The sequence below is a fragment of the Plectropomus leopardus genome, chromosome 18 (genome assembly GCF_008729295.1).
Source record: "Plectropomus leopardus isolate mb chromosome 18, YSFRI_Pleo_2.0, whole genome shotgun sequence".
Classification (NCBI taxonomy): domain Eukaryota; kingdom Metazoa; phylum Chordata; class Actinopteri; order Perciformes; family Serranidae; genus Plectropomus; species Plectropomus leopardus.
Window position 1 is genome coordinate 29349474 of NC_056480.1, and position 21110 is coordinate 29370583.

The following is a 21110-nucleotide window of genomic DNA, read 5'->3' on the forward strand; positions in this document are numbered from 1 at the left end:
ATCATCCAGCTACTGTTACAGAGCCCACCCCATCCCACAGCTGTTAGTCTGTCTGGACTTTGATTTATACTTCTTGTAGTTTTCCACAAAGAAGACATGACGTCATCTGGAAGCTTTATATCTCTGCAATATGTTGTGATATGGCTGCAGGTTTTAGTATGATGTGTTAGTTAAATACCGTTTTCAGCTTCTGTTAAATGCAGATAAATGTAAACATCCAAAATCAGAAGAAAAGTCAGTTCTAGCTCAGCCTGACTGATTATATGTCAGCTTTCTTGTGAATTACGATGAGAATTATAGTGAGATGCTATGATAAAGGATGTCCTTTTCTGTGCAGTCACATTGTTACTTTCAACATTTTTTTATGCTTTCTGGTTCTTCTGTTCCGGTGTTTCAACCTCGAAACCGTCATTGCAGTATGGATTTAGGTCAGCACGAGCAGAGGACTTCATGATGCCACGGCAGATCAGTTTGTAGAGAGCCACCAAAGGGATTGAAATCACTGGCACTACACAGAGGAGGATGATTATGGCAAACACCCAGTCTGGATAGGGCTTTGTTTCAGTTTCTGGGAAGTGTTCCTTAAGGAAAATGAGAAAAGTATAAAATGCAATGTATACCATATTGTAAAACTGTGTAATTTAAAAATAAAGCTGAAGAAGAGTTTGAAATTTTGTGACATTTGCAGATTCCTTTTATTTTCTCTCTTTGATTACTAATTACTGTCATATTTGTGCACTACATATGTAGCTAAAACCAGCAAGCGATTAGCTTACCTTAACTTAAAGTCACTTTGCCCAAACCAGAAACACTTCTAGTATGTATCTCCCCATAAAAAAAGTTGATTATAGAAAGCATATTATTATACAACCCCAATTCCAAAAAAGTTGGGAAGCTGGAGGCTAATCTGAGATGGGCTGACACAAAGTGATAAGTGTGCTATGGTCTGACAAGTACACATTTCAAAATGTTGTTGAAAACCATGGACGTTGTGTCGTGGCTTAAGAGGAAATGAATCTTCTGGATGGTTACCAGTTCAAAGTTCAAAGCTGGCATCTGTGATGATATGGGGGTGTGTTACTGCCCATGGCATTGACAGTGCTTTCAGAGTATGATCCTGACGCCAAAAGGCACCTTTTGCATGCGCATGATATGCACCTAGATGGCATCACTTGAGAGCACATCTGGACAGAACTGGTCACAATGTTATCATGTGCTGCTGGATGGCACTTATATGTGGACAGGTGGCGTCGCTTGTGAATATGGCTGGACAGAACCTATCATGCGCACATGATACACTTATGAACGGCATCAAATTAAAACATATTACATAAGATAGAAGTGTGAGAGCACCTATAGAGTAAGGGCAAGATACTGAGCCCCACATTGTTCTCAGTGCTACACCATCAGAGTGGGAGTGTTTATGATTGGTTACTGAGTAGCAGGTGGCACCGTGTAAGGTTACCTCGGCCACCAGTGTGTGAATGTGTGTGTGATTGGGTGAATGTGACATGTAGTGTAAAAGGTGTAGTTCATTCAAAGAGCCTGTGGGAGGAGCAGTGTGGATGGGTTGAACAAACGCTGGACTTTCATGCGGGAGTTTGATGTTTGCTTCCTGTATGAATGTGATGTATTTTTTATTGTACACCTAACCATGTGTTTTCTTTCCCTAATCTTAACCACTGGCGCTAGCATGTGCATTTGTTGATGTACCAGCATTGTTTGCCATGTGCTTGAGTTTACCAAACATAACCACGAACCGCGTCATCCACTATCTCCACTGCAAAGTGGCAACATGCATGGCTTCATAGTAAAAGAGTGCAGGTACTAAATTAACTTGCCTGCAATCCAGACCTGTCTCCCACTGAACATGTGTGGTCCATTATGGTAAAATGGTAAATGGACTGCACTTGTATAGCACTTTTTTAGTCTTCTGACCACTCAAAGCACATGGCAAACAATGCTGGTCCAGCGTTTGTTCAACCCATCCACACTGCTCCTCCCACAGGCTCTTTGAATGAACTACACCTTTTACACTACATGTCACATTCACCCAATCACACACACATTCACACACTGGTGGCCGAGGTAACCTTACACGGTGCCACCTGCTACTCAGTAACCATTCGCATGCACTCACACTCCGATGGCGCAGCATTGTGAGCAATTTGGGGTTCAGTATCTTGCCCAAGGATACTTCAACATGTTGACTGGATGAGCCAGGGATCAAACCACTGACCTTCCGATTAGAGGACGACACAAAATATGGCAAGGAGATGCTGGACTGCTGAGCAACTGAAGTCTGATAGCAAATGAAAATTGGAAAGAATTTCTCTTAAGCTATAACTGTCCTCAGCTCCCAAGCACTTATTGGGTGTTGTTAAAAGAAAAGGTGATGTAACACAGTGTTAATCATGCTCCTGTTCCAACTTTTCTGGAACATGTTACAGACATCAGATTCAGAACAGGTGTGTATATATAAAAAAACAATCAGGTTTATCAGTTCCAACATTGAATATCTTGTCTTAAGACTGTATTCAACTGAATATAGATCTAAAAGAATCTGCTAATCATTGCATTCTATTTTCATTAACATATACACAGCATCCCAACTTTTTTGGAATTGTGGTTCTATACTGTTTTTAAGACTGGACATCATACTACTAAGTTCTTAACATCCCCATGGCAGTTCCCTTGACTTGCTTACATAGGCTGGGTTCCATGCAGGATAAGAAGGGTGGTTCTGTGCCTGGACAACCACATAGGAAACAAGCACCGCCAGGAGCATTAAAGGACTGATGACCATCCAGCACACCTTCCAGAAGATGTTGGGCCTCTTCCCGGTCATGAAATAAATGTCTTCACTGAAACTGTCACAGAAAACAGGGACCATAGAAAATTTTTAACACACAGGGATCTAAATTGTCATTAGTCAACCAAAGAATGTAAGAGTATCAAAGAAGAAGAGAAAAAGTTACGTTTTCATTCCACGGACATAAATTACTCCAGTAATCTCGAAGAATGCAACGATGAGCAGAGGTACAGAGCCCACATAGCTGTTAAAGACCTCCACCCAGTAGTTCCCCGAGCCCAGGGTGAAGATGAGAGCAATCAAGAAGGATACCAAGCACATGGCCGCTAAGGAAGCAAGAGACAAGTTTTTCAGAGAGGGAAAAACATGTAACATTTGACTGTTTTACAAGCAAATTCGCAGGTACCTGTTATGAGCTCCTGTGGCATCCACTTGGGCACTAGTTTGAGGTCCTTTATGGGATTTAGGACTCCCTCTATGTTCCCAAACATAGAGGAGAGGCCTAAGCTGAAGAGCATGATAAAGAACAGTATGGCCCATACCTGAGAGCCTGGCATCTCTATCACTGCTTCAGTGAACACGATAAAAGCCAGGCCGGTACCTGATACGCTCTGGGGGAGGACCATGACAAAAAGGCCAGAAAGTAATCAGGAAGCATGGACTGACTGTACATGTTTGACCAGCACATGGTGTATTTTACTACAAGGAACGAAGGGGGGAAGTGAGAGCAGGAAACAACCATGATTTAAGGGAAGAGGGAAATTAGAAAGAATGACACACATTGGCCATCTGACCTGGAAATGAACTATTTAGATGCTTAATCCAGTCATTATAGTTCTCCACTGTGATGTTCTGGTCTGAAATCTCAAAGTCGTTGGTCAGAGTCAAGATGTTTCTAGAGATGTGATACAATAAAAAAAAAAAAAAAAAAAATCATTGGTTTCATCAAAGAATCTTTAGAAGTTTATAGAATAGTCCTATCCCAATTTTCCCCTTAGGCCCTGGACCTGGCTTTGGAGTGCTCTCCACTGAGTAGTGACCCTTCAAAACAGAGCCACAATGGAAAGGGTTTTAAATCTTAACCAAGGAAATGGGATGCCACTAGTTATGCCATCAGTTGAGCATACATAAATTACTATCTAAAAGTTATAGAAAACAGTTGAAACAGCTAAAAGTAACCAATAAACAGTTGTAATAGCATTACTTATCTAACACTGATGAATGTTCTTGTTTATGTTTAGATTGCTGCAGTTTGCAAAGCATTCTGGGAATTTTCCTCTAACATTCCGTTTGGAGCCTCATTCCCTGAAAGAAATGGTACATCCTACCCTCACACTCACAACAGAATGACAGAGCCAATTGGTAGGGCAAAGGGTGAAAAATTGGGATTGGGCCAATATGTGTGCATACTTACTCCTCCATACAAGAATTGAAGGCATTGTTTGCTTTAAATCCCAGGATGGAGAAGATGGAAATAGAGGCGTAGAGAGATGTGGCACTATTTATTACTCCTACTAGAACAGCATCCCTCTCACAGTTATTTCTAATGGACACAGAAGAAAAATATGTGCTGTAAATCATTACACAAATCATCCTAATTTTACTAAGGGAATTAAGGATGCGTAGTCCTCACCTCTCTGGATTATAGCTGGAGAAAGATATTAGACCTCCAAAAGCCACAGAGAGAGAAAAGAAGATTTGGGTTGCAGCATCCAGCCACACCTGTGGGTTCTTCAGTATCTGCCACTGCAGCAAGCGTAAACACGATACATCAGGTTTCCAGCATAAAATCTCATATCACCTATCCTAACAACAAGTGATCAAACTCACATCAGGAGTGAAGAGGTACACGAGTCCATCAGTAGCTCCGGGCAGCGTGAGGGCTCGGATGAGGAAAATAGTCAGCACCAGGTAAGGAAATGTGGCTGTCACATACACAACCTGAAATATGCAAGCAAATGATTCAGCCCTCATTAACCCTTTCATTTTTTCTACATCTTACTCTAATCATTAGCAGTAAAGTGTGTCTGTTGTAGTGGCTGATTCTGGAATAGGACATTTTATCTTTTTCAGCAGGTAAACCGACCTTTCCCATGGACTTGATGCCTTTGATGAAGCAGATGTAGACGATACACCAGGCACTGGCCAGACAGATGACCAACCACCAATGCAGGGAGCCGCTGGTATCGATGTCAGGTGTGATGTTCAGGGTCTCACGGTACCAGAAGTAGTTTACTGGAGTGCTCTTTTCACACTCTGCATTATAGTCTATATGGATGTAGACGCAAGTGAAAAATATCAACATGTCATTACAATTACATAATTACAAAGTTATTAGTGGTTCTTTTTGGCTCAAACATGCATAGACTGAAGAGAGTTTAGTATGAAAATGCGTTTTTTATCACACATCTCCTTGTAGCAGGGTTCAAATTATAATTTTGCTGAATTGTGGTGAAACCCTTTAGTGTTCATGCCTGTGCAGTTAGGTGGGCACATTCCTTTGTCCAACCCCAATTTGGAAAAAGTTGGAACATTTAAATCTTTTTTGACCTGTATTCAAGTTTAATACGGTACAAAGACAAAATATGATGTTTAAATTGATAAACTCTATTGGTTTTTTAAGTAAATGAGTTCTCAATCTGAATTTGATCCCTCCTACACATTCCAAAAAAGTTAGGTCATAGGCAACAAACTACTGGGAAAGTTGTGGAATGCTCAAAAATCACCTTAGTGGTACTCTGGTTCTCAGTGTATGATTGCAAAGAATTTAGAGATTTCACCACGTACAATTCAAACTTATCCGAGATAGACTGACACAAAGTGGAAAAGTGTGCCTTAGTTTTATAATATAAAAATATAAATATAAATAAATATTACATACAGCCAAAGCCCAGTCGAAAGCTTAAGTCAGAAGACCAATACTTGAAAAATGTACTAAAATGTAGTTTGTTATTGTCCATCCCTGGTGTAAAGCTGCTTTTACTCAATTCTTCTTTAGTTACGTTCACTGTGGCAGTAGCAATCCCAGTGTTTGACAATGATAAATAGAATGACTGGTGAGTTTTCGTGTTACCTGTGAGGTCATCATTGAGTGGGCACTGGCTCCATGGCAGGGGGTCTTGGAAAGAGTTAAAGAAGTACCAGAGCACCCAGGCCAGGATGGTGTTATAGAAAAGGCCCACCAGAAATGACACAAACATGGAAGCAATGCCTACATCCAGGAAATAAATAAATGACATATTTAATACCACAAGGACATTTTCAGGCCATGAAATAATGAAACATAAAATTCTGAATAATGTTACAAATAATTCTAGGTCACCCACCGACTCCACCCAGTAGTGGTGAGATGGTCCTCCAGACACCAATGCTGCCCATGCGGAGTCTCTGTCCTATAGCCAGCTCCAGGTAGAGCAGAGGGAGGCCCTCAAACACCAGCGCTATCAGATAGGGGATGAGGAATGCACCTGAAGACATGAAGTTAGTATTTATCAGCAGACTTTGCAGAGAATATTTAAAATAAGTTTGGTCATTATGACTGGCAGTTTGATCCATGGTAATGACACAAATGACATCTCCTTTTTATTACCAAAATTAAACCATAATAAGGAAGATCTCAGGGTATGCTATGTATGTGCCCTGTAAAACTAAAATACCTTGACAAACTGAAATACATTTAAACACAAGGTGATCACTGGAATTTTTTGTGTTCTTCCAAGTGTCCAAAAAGACAAGCAGAGTCAGGCAAGTAAAAGTGTATTTTTAAAAAAAGAGCAGGTGGGGATGAAATTTGAAATCTAATTTTCATGAGCCAAAAGGTGCCCAGCCTGCGTGGGCTTACAAGACACTACAAACATCACAAAAACACAACCAATAATGTAATGAGAATGAAACAACAAATATAATATACTTCCATGCATGTCAAACAATTCCAAAGAATATATGAACACTGTCCTGCCTCATAGACTTTATAGCTATGAAGTATAACTTGGGCTCACCTGAGTCACAGACCGTGCCTTTAACAACCTGTTCAGTTGGTAATGCACATTTTGAAATTGGTGTTCAACTTCACACTATTACTACTACTTCTTCACTTCATTAAGGGCTCTGTGTGGGATTTTCCAAGGTAGGCATATTTAATCAACAGAGGGATGTCCCATTATATGTTTGATGAAAAACAATTATATCAGTAATTTTTTTCACTATTTTAAAAGCATTGTAAGAGTAAATACCTAGGATATGTGCAAGGGAGTAATAGCAGTGCCGGTATTTGGTCACAAATTGAAATATATTGGTATACTAACATATTACAAGCATTATAACAGTAAATTATTTGTAATTTTGATTCATTCTTTGTGTTGTACCATTGCCATGAACCATCTCAACTGTTTGGTAGATGCCTACCGTAAAACTTTATGCATGCAGCCAACTAACATTATCATATATAGCACGATGCCAACAACCTGGTTTTATACATCCAAAGTACTTCTATAAAAATGAACTGCATGGTAACTAGGCCTCTATTTGAGACAGGCCTTTATTAGTCAAAATGTGCAGCCACACTAATATGTAAAGCTGATAGCCCCTTAGCATATTTACAGAATTGGATGTTTATGGAGCTTAAACCTGACCCAGGTCCTTTAGAATTCTCTGGCTTTGGGACTCATGACTCTCACTGGGAACTATGAGGAAGTAAATACAGGAATTAGGACACTTTAGCAGGAACGGTGGGCGGGGGGCAATGATTCACCTGGTAAAAAATGTTCCGCAATCATAATTAAATATTGACAATTATGTTCAAAATATTTGATTTTTAAGCATTTTTCCAGGTCTTTTAAACTAATTTTCAAATAAATTTCTTGTACGTTTATTAATTTCTTGCTAATCTTTGGGTCATTTCTGTCATTTCTGTTTATTGCCCTCTTACCATGCTTTTGAAAGGTATCAATACAATTTTCTCAAGTTTCAAAGGGTTAAACTGTGGAGTTATACACAGTTGGGTAGGTATAATGCAGTTCATGTGATCTCATCATGTTAGAACATCTCACCTCCTCCATAGATTTGGCACAGGTAGGGAAAACGCCAGATGTTTCCGAGTCCCACCGCAAAGCCGATACATGTTAGCAGGTACTGAACCTTGTTGTCCCATTTGGGTCTCTCCTCCACTTCACAGTCTTTTGTTTTGCCCATCGTCAGCTGGGGAAAAAAAAGGCTTCACAATTTCACTTCTGTTTCAAGGATGCAGCTCTCCTTATTCTAAAATACACTTTGTAGCAGGTGGTGTATATTTTTATTTTGCCCAGAATTCTACCTGATATCAGCTCAGTGTCATGATATATACTGTCTTGAGTGGTTTAGTCCAGATGATATCCAGCTCTTTTCCTCTTTCTGACACTCCTCAGTGGGCTGACCTTAAATGTCCTATCAGGTGCAGCTTTGATGGTTGCATTTTTTTAAAAGGAAAAAATCAGGCCATCAAGAAAGGAATGAAAACGTCAGTTATCACGATTTACTGGTAAAAACCTCCCAGTTTTTTATTTTTTAATGGAAGTGTGCTTAACCTGAGTTTAATGGGTAACATGGGGAGGTTGTTTCTATGTTACACTGAATGAAAGCGCACCATGCAGTCAGAGAAAGAAAGACATAATGACACTTGAGGCTGTATCTTCATACGATTAAACAAACTTTATGCATACAGTTAAATTTAGACATCATAAAGAAATAGGGACTGTGTTACAGAGAGCAAAGGCACACAGGGGAAAACTAAAAAGAAATGTGCCTAAAATGTGCATTTAAGGCAAAAACAGGAAGGGAAAATATGAATAGTAAAATGAATATGATCACCTATGTAAAAGCTAAGGTGAAAGATTCAGAGAAAGACTTTATCAGTCTCAGTCCATGTGCCAAAGGCACCGTCAAGTAGGACAGTTGTTATGGTTGTCATAATATATATTTTAAATTATTTTTCAGAAATTTCATTAAAGACCAAGAAAATTGAACTATTATGATTTTGATTAGGATAATTATTATGATTACATACATTTTTAACTCTAACACTGTAGAACAGGGATGGACAAACACAAAAACTTTTTTTCTACTTTTCTATTGTATATTTTTGTCAGATGCAATTTAAATAGTTTAACCTGTTAAAATGCAAACCAAGCAAAAAGCAATTGATATTTTTCCTAAAAAAAAAAGGCCATAAGGATAGTAAATGATGTAGGATTCTATGAACCTACTAATTCTCTATATTTAAAATCAAATGCCTTGACTTTCATGGACTAGAATTTTAGACAGCACATATAATGTACAAAGCAAAAAAAAATTGCTACCAGGCAATATATAAAGAAATGTTCTTTGACAGGGAGGGTGATTATAAATTCAGAGGGAAGCTTCACTTAAAGAAACACCATGCTCGTACAACCATGAGGAGTACGTGTATTTTAATCTGTGGAGTAAAATTGTTTAATAAGTTGGATGAGGAACTCAAGAATTGCTCAAACATGACTCATTTCAAGAAGATGCCCAAATTATTTTACAGAGGTATAAAAATGAGGAAAGAATTTGAAGATAGTTATGTCTGTCTATGACACAGTATGACATCTGTGTTGTGCGCACAACTTAATTACTATAAAGTGTGTGCAGGAGCATACACATATACATAGTTATTAAATATGAATACGCATGTATGTATATGAAAGTGTATGTATATTTTTAGTGATAGAGTTCAGGAATTAATTAACTGATTGGCCGAGAAGGGGTAGGAAAAAATAAGTTTATACTTCCTCCTACTGCTTGTCAAGCATGTAACTTGCAATATATTGTTGCTTGTTTGAATCTATTCATTGAGTATTGGTTGCCATCAATTTTTGTTATTGCAAATTTTGTGTTGTGTTTTGTGTTGTGTGCAATGTTCGTTTGTTTTACATGCTCAAAATAAATAAAAATCTAAATCTAACAGTTGAGATGGTTGTTAGAAATTATTTACAGTTATAATGCTTGTAATGTGTGACCACCATGCATCAGTTTGTAACTATGGAATTGGGAGTATTACCAGCACTAATATGAGTTCCACCCAGTTCCACCAAACAAAGCGCTGATGTCTGGAGTAACTTTTTTGTTCCTAACTTCCCTTAGGAGGCCATACTGAAAAGGCAGACTATAGACACAGCGACATTCAGTTAAAGGGTTTTAAGCATTTTTCTTTACATAGGATGGATATAATTATGATGTTTATGTCCCATTTTTTGTGCAGGACGTTTTTCTGAACACTTGTGGAGGTGTGTCATCTTTAACAACGCTTATCACTGATCCACTTCTGCCAACGCCACTCAGCAGAATCAAATGTTTGCTTGAGTCTTGTTCACCCCTTTGCACCCTAATTAAGAAGTTAGGGTTGAAACCAGTTGGTGTTTTAATGCAAGTAGCCGTGGTCTGAATAAAATCTTTTTAACTGAATTCAGGTGCATTTCAGTCTTTTTTTCCCTCCCTGTCAGCTCTTTTTGTTGGTCCTGTTACATACTGATGGACAAGTTGTTCATCAGTATGTTACAGTCCAGTCTGCCTTGTGCAGATGCAAGCACATGTTTATTGAAGGGAGGAAAAACACTGACCTTGTGGTTCTGTGGCTGAAAGGGGTTTTAGTCATCTCCCTTATCTGCATCTTAGAAGAATCAGTCAGTAAGAATATACTCATCATGTCTGCATTTCCTGCCTGTAACTGTGAGTTCAGGTTCATTCTGCTTTCCTTCAACTGATAAGCGTCATGTTTTTATGCTGGTTCAGGTGAACGATGTTTCAGGTCATCTGTATATTGTTGCCAATAATTCCTGCGGTAATTAAGACTTTGAAGTACCTGTGTGTAAAGTTACACAATAACAACAACATGTTGAATTGTAATTGCCAATCCTGAGTGGCTCACTAAGAGATGTGTGCCAAGAGTTAGATTCATTATGTGTTTTCTGATGTTGCTGTTTACTCTTACTTCTTTGAAGGATTTTTTTTCATTTATGGCTTGCATTAATTATTGAAATAACCAAGAGAATACATAGATTTACAGTTATAATTATATAGGAAAATACTGAGAAGTCTCTGTTCTTTTCTTTTTATCTGTCTCCTTCCAGCTGGTCTTTCTCTCACATCTGCCTCTGATAAGAAAGCAGCAGTGCTCTCTGCTGTTTGAAGAGAGAAGTGAAGAAGCTCACAGGGTCTGGTAGTCTACAATCCAAGTACTCAGGGGTGCCAAAAGACATTTTGGTACCCATGAAAGAATAAAACAGTGGCCCCCCAGAGATCACCATATAGGCTTCATTGCTGTAACAAACTACACCTGCAAAACCCATTTGACATCTCCAAATATTAATGATATCTATATTTTTGCAGGTTGGATTCTTGACTGCAGTTTGATGTTAACCCTTTATCAGGCACTTATTGAAATACTTGGGAATTAAAAATGTCATGTCATTACAGGACACTACATACTTTTTTTACTTTAGTGACATTTTAAAAAAGATTCAATTTTTATGTTCGAAATCAATATTAATTAAGTAAACATATAGTTCCTCACCTGTCTAGGATAAAACATTTTCTAAAAGGTGTATATATAAAAAATATAAGAAAAACACATATAAGCTTATAGGAACATTTGTTTTACAACGGTAGATGTTGAGAAGTCCATCACCCAGTTTCTCAGGAGATGGCAGGGGGCTCCCCCAGTCCTTGAGCAGCATCGCCCTGTACGGCCATTACAACAAGCTGCACCTTCCTTTCAGTGGACTAACAGAGGAGTTTAAAGTCACCCGTTCCAGAGAAGTGATGATGTACAGGGACTCTGCAGACACCAAAGTCGCAGAAGCCGGAATCCTTGTGAAGACCGGGAAGGAATGGCGGGCACAAGAATCTGTCGCTAAAGCTGAGGCGCGACTAAGGCATAAAACCCTGGTGGGCTCCGTGGCAACTAGACGAGCAGGTCTTGGTTCCTTTCTGAAGCCGTGTTACGATCTGGCCCGTGGAGAGGAGAAGCGCCGACTGATCCAGGATGAGATACGAGCAGAGGTGGTGGAAGAACACCGCAGTAAGATCGGCGGCATGTCCAAACAAGGAGCATGGACCAGGTGGGAGCAGGTAGATTCCCGCAGAGTCACCTGGGCAGAGCTCTGGAAAGCAGAACCACTTCACATCAAGTTTCTCATCCAATTGGTCTATGATGTCCTCCCAAGCCCAGCCAACCTACACACCTGGAGAGTGGTGGCCACCCCCGAGTGCCAGCTGTGGCAGAAGGCACAATATCACCAGCCTAACTCTACTGGGGGCTCCTCACCACCACTCATGACTGGCAGCTTCAAGTCGACCTCGGAAGACAGCTCAAGTTCCCAGCCAACATCACAATCACTTCTGTCCGCCCAGACGTGGTACTAACATCGGAGTCCACCAGACAAGTGGTTATCCTGGAACTGACTGTGCCCTGGGAGCCAGTCGAGGTCGGGTGCCGAGGCTTCGCTGGCCATTCACTTCTGCGAACCTTCAAACTCCTTGGAGTGAAAGGACTGCATTTGAAGAGAGCCATCAGAAACATCCTAGAGGCCGCAGAGAGGGCCTCATGGTGGCTGTGGATCCATAGGGGGGATCCGTTGAACATCATACCACTTGGACACAAGCCGGAGACTGATCACCCCCGGCTGGGTCGCCCAGGCAAGAGTGTATGAAGATTAAAGACCCGAAACACCCTGTGACCCCTGGTATTTCACTGATGACATATCCAAGTAGCACCAGAAGGTGTATTCAAACTCTTATTTTGAACATGTTTTATGGAACATATATAACAAATATATATAAAGAACATAAATATCAAAATATATATATATATATATATATATATATATATATATATATATATATATATATATATATATATATATATATATATACTGTATATACAGTAACACGCACACACACACACACACACACACACACACACACACACATATATATAACATAAATAACAACAGTTACGCTCTGCATTGGGGCACAGGTGGATCTTGCACACCCTGCAGACCACATTTGACCTCTTTATGTTCCCCTTCCTGCTGCAGTACTTGCAGGTCTGGCGGTTGCTGTAGACAAGGGCATGGAGCCTTGCAGTCCCGCCTGTATATGACCCAGGCATTCGTAAGACCGACATCAATTGCATAAGCAAACAAATGCATGTACCACCTCTTAGATTTCAAGGGGGTACAGTAGAGGTGGACCAGTATGTTGCTCTTGTCAATGCCGCCTATGTTTGCATTGTAGCTCTTGATGACAGCTGGGCAGCTCACTGAGGACATGGGCTTCACCCCCTTGTCTGTTGACAGCAGAGTGACAACCCTTGTTGTCCTTCCACCTGAGGGCCAGGATCCCATCATCAATGGTTATGTAGTCATATGTACCATGAGGGACAGCCTTCTTCTCCATCTCCTTGATGGACTTGAGCGGAAGCTGGCCGACTCTTTTGTCCCTGGCTGTTCCTGTGTACGTGCAGGTCCTGTCCTTGAGATACCGCACCAACTCCAGGCTGGTGAAGAAGTTGTCTGCAAAGATAGCTGTGGTGGTGGAGGAGGAAATGGTACTGAACAGAGCGGACACTATCTGGCTGGTGGCGCCCATGGCGTGTTGTTCAGCAGCAGGGGGACACCGTGGGCCACCGTAGTCTTCCCCTGGAACAACCCCAATAAAAATAAGCTACAGACCACTTTCCTATTGTCAGTAAAGCAGAGCTGTGTACCCGGCTCTGCAGCAGATGTACAGCTTATCAAAAATAAAGAACACACACACACACACGCGCACACACACACACACACACACACACACACACACACACACACACACATCTGCTGCAGAGCCGGGTACACAGCTCTGCTTTACTGACAATAGGAAAGTGGTCTGTAGCTTATTTTTATTGGGGTTGTTTGTGCTTGAAAAAAAAATCCACCTACACAAGCTAATTTTGTCAGAAAAGAGGCATTATTCTCTCTCTGGTGATATTCGGACTTCTCATCTGACCTACAGGCAGTTTTTATGGTTCTGCACAGGGCCCTCACCTCTTCATTTATTCAGGCTTCCTCAGTGGTTTTCTTTGTCTTTGTGATCACCACATCATCAACTCACTTGCTGATGTATGATGTCACTGTCCATGGATATTCCCCAAGTCTGATGTGGTTCTCCCAGGCGGCGGCAGCTCTGATCATGTGCCAGTCTGTGAGCTGCTGTATCTGTCCACACTTTAACATTTTTCTTTTCTGATGGTTTGACCCTTTTAATCAGCTGGGAGTAAGTTGGCAGGAGAAGGCGAGTAATGCGATCTGATAGTCCAAATTGGGGGCGGGGGAGGGCTTTGGAGCTGCCAGGAATGCTCGTGTAAACATGGACCAGGTCTGGGCCACTCTCTCTGATAGTGTGAACGAAGCCTTACTTTGGACAATCCTGGAAAAACACATTCACATATAGTTCCTGTAATATTTCTAAGAATCTTAAAATATTTTTTTTCTCAGAACAATCCCACTTCATTCAGGCAGAACCCACATGTATATTTTCTCACCAACATTCAAACATATTTTTCTCATAGTTCATTTCTCTGCTGTCAGTGTTCTTACCAAGCATAACACAAGGCTGAGAGAAGCAAAGCAGAGGGAAACTCTAAATAGCTGAGCCGGAGAGCAGCCTGAGCCAGGAGTCACGTCTTTTCCCCCAGATGAAGAGCAGCGCTCCCTCCTGCATCTTCTCACAAACCTCCAAGCTGCTCCTCTGGAGGATGACTCAGGGGATGCAGAGGAGTCTGTGTGTGTGTGTGTGTGTGTCAGCCAGTCAGTGAATTTTAAAAGTGGTTTAAGTACATTTGCTCAGACAGTCCATCAGTTCTCTGTCATGCCAGAGGGTTTGTAACAATGTAATAACAACGTAACGTATTGCAAATGTAACAACAGTGCTGTGATCGGCTGCAGCCCCCCTCTCCCTCCTTCTCTGTATGTTTCTCCCTGTCTGCATACCCTTCTGTGCCCTAACCTGTGTGTGTGAGTGTGGACGTGGTTTGTTCTTCCCTAGGCTGGGCCAGGTGCAGGCAATCTCCTGATGAGCTGGTAGTGTACTTAAGCTGTGGCTTCAGACCTACTCGTCGCCAGAGTATTCCTCCTGCCAAGTGGTAGATGTTCCTCACGGCCTCTCAGTATTTTTGCTGTTTCCTAGTGCCCCGTTTTTTTGCCTGTGTGGCTTACTCCCTAGTGTTTTCCCCCTTGCCTAAGAGTCGCTGAGAGGTTCAGTTGCTTATGTTTTGGGGTTGTTAACTGGTAGAGCCAGAGCTTGGGGAACAGCTTTTTGGAACAGCTCCATAACCACTCAAGCCACCTTCTTGCAATTTTCGGCTGAGATGAAATCTGTTTTTGATGGTAAAGACTCCAGCCATAAACTCCTTAGCATTAGCCAGGGTGCTAATAGTGTGGCCATAGTTTTCCATCATGTTCCGTACATTAGCTGCCGAAGTAGGGTGGGGGGCCAAAGCACTACAGTGCATATTTTTTCAAGGGCTCAACGAATCAGTTAAGGATGGTTTGTTGGGCGTGGAGAGAGTCGCTACTCGAGCTGATAGCATTAGCCATTCAGGTGGATAACAGGCTCAGAGAACGAAGAAGAAAGAAGGCTCAACAATCCCTCCATCGGCCTCCAGTTGTCGCTGTCGCTCTTCCCTCAGTTCCCAGTTCAGTTCAGTTATACTCTGTTGAATTACCTGCCTCTGCTTAACCCTTGACCAGCAGCAATGTAAATGTGGAGCCCATGCAACTGGGCAGGACCCAGCTCTCTCAGGAAGAAAGAACTCGCCACTTCAGGGAGAGGCTATGCCTTTACTGCGGAGAAAAGGGGCATCAACTGACATCTTGTGATCGTCGGTTAAACTTCAGACCTCACCAGTCGCAGATGTGGTTCTGGTGAGTAGAGCTGTGGTTCCCACAATCCCCTGAAAATGCATTCAAATTGAGGCTACTTTGTTGATTAATAACCAGCCCTTGACTCTATTAGTCAAGTCAAGTCAAGTCAATTTTATTTATAGAGTCCATTATCACAAAACATGGTTTGCCTCAGAGGGCTTTACAGTGTATGACATCCCTCTGCCCTTAGACCCTCACATCACCCAAGGAAAAACTCCCGAAAAAGAACGGGGGAAAAAAAAGGAAGAAACCTCAGGAAGAGCGGCAGAGGATGATGAGGGCTCCCTCCTCCAGGACGACAGACGTGCAATAGATGTCGTAAATAACAAATGAAATACAACTGTGGCAAAAAGGAAAGAGAAAGAGAGAGGGGGAGGGAGAGAGAGGCACAGCAATAGTGGAAACAGACGCATGTCATATCACAATAATGATAGGTGTGAAATTATCAAATGCACTCTATGATGATATTGTGGGTGTTGATAAGAGCCTCATTCATATATTGATAGGGAGGTGTCCAAAGGCATGATAACAGCATCGGCGCAAACAGGACCAAGACCACGATCAGGGCGAGCAGTGGGTACAGTATCAGTGCAGCCACAGCACAAGCACAACCAAAGGCAGAGTCACAGCACCAGCACAGATATCACAGCGATCAGGCACAGCCAGGGTTGCGGCCAATATCCAGGAAAGCTAAGAAAACAAGGTAGCAGGAATGCTCTGGAGAGGCAACAGGATTAGCGTAGTGCAGTTCAAAAGACCCAAGGTGGTGAGCAGTAAAAAGGATAAGCACTTGTTGATTCTGGCACTGATTCCAATTTTTTGGATATTGAACTTGTACGGCAGGGCCAGTTTAACTGTGAGGTTTTGTCTACACCCCTGGAATTGGTTGCCATCAATGGTGAGGTGTTGGCCCGTGTCACCCATCAAACCAAACTCTTGTCTTTGTTACTTGCAGGTAACCATAGGGAAATGCTAAGTTTTCATATCCTGCCCTCAGCTCACGCACCCATCATTCGGGGCAGGTTTTTTCTACATGAGAAAAAAGACAAGACTCTCAGACCCTGTATTGATTTTTGTGGATTGAATGCCATAACTATCAAAAACAAGTATCCACTCCTTCTCATCAGTTCTGCCTTTGAAACTCTGCATGGTGTCACCATCTTCTCCAAACTGAACCTTAGGAACACCTACCATCTTGTCTGGATAAAGGAAGAGGATGAGTGGAAGACTGCTTTCAACACACTGCTGGGACATTTTGAATACGTGATCATGCCCTTTGGGCTCACCAACGCCCCGGCAGTCTTCCAGGCGCTGGTAAACGACATCCTCCGGGACTTCTTAAACAGGTCGTTCTTTCTGTACCTCAGTGATATTCTGATCTTCTCCCGTAACCTCTCCGAACATGTGATGCATGTCAGACAGGTGCTGCAGAGGTGTGGGAGAATAAACTGTTTGTCAAGGCTGAGAAGTGTGAATTTCACACCTCTTCCGTCTCCTTCCTTGGCTGCATTGTGGAAAGCGGGCAGGTGAAGATGGATCCAGCTATGGTTCAGGCAGTTATGGAGTGGGAGGTCACCACCTCCAAGAAACAGCTTCAACGTGTTCTGGGATTTGTTAATATCTACAGGAGGTTTGTTAGAAATTACATGGTTGTGGCTCCTCTCACTCATCTCACCTCTCTCTCTGCTCCTTTTGTTTGGACAACCGAGGCTGATTAAGCGTTAAAAGAACTTAAGAAGCGGTTCTCCTCTGCTCCCATCCTCATCCAGCCTGACCCAACTCGCCAGTTCATCGTCCAGGTGAATTCTCGTCAGGCCCATTGGGCCTTATTCTTTGGACGGTTCAACTTCACCCTTACCTACTGACCTGGAAGCAAGAACGTCAAGCCCGACGCACTATCCCGGCGCTTCCAGACTGACAGTGAGAGAGAAGCCACACCTGACACCCACCTCCTGTGTGTTGGCAGCTGCTGAGTTCCCCATAGAGTCTGTTGTGAGAAATGTACAACTTACACAACCAGATCCAGGTGGGGGGCCTCCTAACTGTCTCTTTGTCCCTGACTCAGTCCGTTCCCAGTACCAGGACGCCCGTGGTCACAGATTGCTGTCTACTTTGTGACTGGTCGACCCCCCTCGAGAAGTAATACAGCCAAGCTGCCCTTGGCGGCTGAGACGGCCGACATCCTGATTAACCATGTCTTCCACATCCATGGCATACCTGCAGATTCTGATCGGGGTCCCCAGTTCACATCTCAAGTTTGGAAAGCATTCTGCCGAGCTCTGGGGGGCCACCAGTAGTCTCACATCTGGCTATCACCCTCAATCCAAAGGCCAGACAGAGGGAGCCAATCAGAGTCTGGAGGCTGTGCTACGGTGCACTACAGAGTACACACTACAGGCTGTTGTTCATGTGCAGGTGTTTGTTACACAGAGAGAAAACTGCTGCTCTGCCACTGATAACTCTATATCATATATTATATATAGGGGTGAGTGTTGTCAAAATGGGACAGTTAAGATTTGCAATGATTTATATTTTCAAGGAATACACAAAATAACCTAATACCAGTATCTATGCATAGCTTGACAGGTATATGATCAGGAAAAAAAAAGGTCACCCGGATATGACATCATATTTGTCGGCGTGGCTTCACATGCAGTGACACCTGATACCAGAATCACAATGGTAATTGACATGACATAGCGTTCTGACCTAAAGCTTGTTATGCTTTAAAAAAAAAAAAAACTAACAACAAATACTCACTTTTTCATTCCAATATATTTTACAATGGTATATAATTGTGTATCAAAATTACCATGGATCAATTCCAAATTTCTTTCACCTTTTTGTAAAATGTTAAAATGTATTTTGATAGTGTCCCATTTTGCCAGTTGTCTACTGTTAAAATGGGACATGCTTTTAATGTCAAGATGGGACACTACTCTCATTTTGAGAGGGAAAAACTGTTTTTTTAGGACCATAAAACACTTGCTATATTCAGATAAATCATTTTTATAAATTTTATCAAATATATTTTTTCTAAATATGCTGGCTAGCTTGCTGGAACTAAGCAAAGAAGGGCTAACATTGTCACGTTTTAGCAAGCTTAATTCAAAAAGCTCTAGCTAGCTATTCTACCCTACAAAGGAGAAAGGCAGTAATTCTTAGAGTGCAGAACTGTGATGTATAGCATTGCTAATAAATATTACATATAGAAATGCTTTAAATAACTAGTTAAATAAGTAAACAAATACAAATATAAATAGTTTAAAAACATCAAAATCCATTTACATTTCAGAGGCAATGGCAAACAAAGGGAAGGGAACGAGTAAATAATGGAAAAGAGAAGCATCAGCAAGGATAAGGCAAGGGAAGAAGTACAACCAGTGGACTAAAGACAAGATGACAGGGACAGTTTTGTAGCATCAAGAACAATCAGAGGCAGGGCCAAAGCTACAACTGCTGTCTCAATCATGGAATTTACCTAAAAGTACATTGCAAAGAAGGGTGAAAGGTGTTGTAAAGTGTTATTTTATGTGTTATTTGAAGACAATACATTTTTAAATTACTTCTCTTCTTCAATATCTCTGGCTTTTATATCATAATATAAGTTGTCCCATTTTAGCATTGAAGGTGTCCCATTTTGCCAGTAGCGCCTGTAAAAAAAAAGTGGTTTCAGGACATATTGTGTTTGAGATGGAACAATTGATTTTGTGTTTTACTTTCTTAATTTTTTCTTATGCATATTATGGTAAAGGTGTTAATATTTTTAAAGTGATATCATGTTTGGAGCTCAGACAAGTGGTCAATTCTGTAAATTGTTCCAGAATGCAAATTTTCAAAAAGTGTCCCAATTTAACAATACTTACTATAGCCTTTATTACATTCTGCGTGTGCAGACACAAACTCTATTAGAAGTTTCACCAGCTGGTTATTTGCCTAAAGATGTGTCTCTGTCCTCGCATCTCATGCATACATCTAGGATGCGAGGAAGAAACGCAGGTGAAGAGAACATGGATGCGAGATAAGCAGATGGGATGAACCCTTAGTTCTTCCTGACTTTTTCTTTTTCCATTCTGTCTTTTATCAGTCTTGTTTGTCCTTCCCTGTTTTCAGAATCTTCCCTGCACACCTGTTCACTCTTTTTGTCTTGTTTTCTCCACCCTTTTGTTCCCTCCTTTAACTTTCGTTTGTTAGCCAATCCCTGTGTTTCCCTCCTTTCACCTGTGTCCTCCCCAGCTGCGTCTCATTCTTCTGATCAGTTCATCTGTGATCCTCCCTGTTGTCTCCTCTGTGTTCTCTGCTGTGTTCCTGCAGGCTTTCAGTTACATTTTTGATTTGGATTTCATTTGGGTTTTTGTTACCTGCTTGTTTTTGGATATTTTTCATCAGCATTAAAGCTCGCTTTTTGTGTCTACACTTGTCTGCCCTTTTTGTTGTGCATTTGGGTCCTCATCTGAACTCATCTGTAACATCCTCAGTCCCATTAAGAATTTTCTAAGTGGGAGGTCAATTCAGGTTAAAACAGTCAGGGCTCTCAGAAAGTCTTGTTGTTTTTAGTCCTACACTGTTTTCATATATGATAACTGATATATTTGAGAGTGTACAGTCAAGCATGGAAATACTGTTATTCATAAATAAGAAACTCAGGGAAGGAAAAAATCTACAGTTATGTGGAAATGATCTAGAGGGAGATGCAACACCCACAAATGTAATACAAATTTGAGGCTTTTAATGCAATAATCCCACAAATGTAAAGATAATAGCAGTTGTCTACTACAAACATAATATCAAACGTCCTGCAAATGTTCAAAAACATGTACAAAAAAGAAAAAAAAAACTTGGATATTCAGATGCTGGAGCACCAGTTAGAGGTGAGTTGGACCTGAAGGTGGATAATATTGTTATGTTATTTACTGTTACCCTAACTGTTGCAAAAGTATTGCAATATACAAATATATATTCTAATTTTAAAGCATTTGTGTCTTTTTTGCAGGAAATAAAGTATACTGAAAAATAAATGTTGTGTGAAGGAAATAAAAACAAATTATTTCTTTCCTCAGTTTATTTTAAAGTAATAAAGAATGCTACAAAAGTCTGAAAGGGGCATCGGGGGGAAAAAAATATGAATATCTTTTATATGTACTTTAAAAAAAAGAAGGAGGGCTAAATAAAAATGCATTTGACTGTTACCAGACAGGGGGCTGGTGGGAGGTAATGGGAGGAATAGTTGGAAAAATGGTTTTGGCATTTGCTTTACAGAATGCTCTTCTATCCTGCCCATCAGTGCGGTGGAAGGGATGGTCATCCTCTGGGTCTTTTATTTGTATGGCAGGTTGTCGCTC

General features: G+C 41.2%; 2 protein-coding genes and 1 pseudogene across 2 annotated transcripts in view; 2 read left to right on the top strand and 1 right to left on the bottom strand.

The window, feature by feature from the left end:
• The window catches only part of tert (telomerase reverse transcriptase), a 31743-nt gene extending 28982 nt beyond the window's left edge, over window positions 1–2761 (top strand). Inside the window, exon 16 of the mRNA XM_042505999.1 lies at window positions 2712–2761. The gene's annotated coding sequence lies outside the window, so the exon portion shown is untranslated. The remainder of the gene's footprint in view (window positions 1–2711) is intronic.
• LOC121957431 (sodium-dependent neutral amino acid transporter B(0)AT3-like) lies at window positions 363–8002 on the bottom strand. The gene is given in 12 exon segments (XM_042506003.1): window positions 363–581; window positions 2708–2870; window positions 2979–3138; window positions 3219–3423; window positions 3542–3707; window positions 4227–4355; window positions 4446–4558; window positions 4643–4753; window positions 4899–5080; window positions 5886–6023; window positions 6139–6279; window positions 7861–8002. Coding segments are annotated over 12 exon segments (1869 nt in total).
• Window positions 8003–9237: 1235 nt separating this feature from the next.
• Window positions 9238–12516, top strand: LOC121958207 (annotated as a pseudogene).
• The last annotated feature ends 8594 nt before the right edge of the window (window positions 12517–21110 follow it).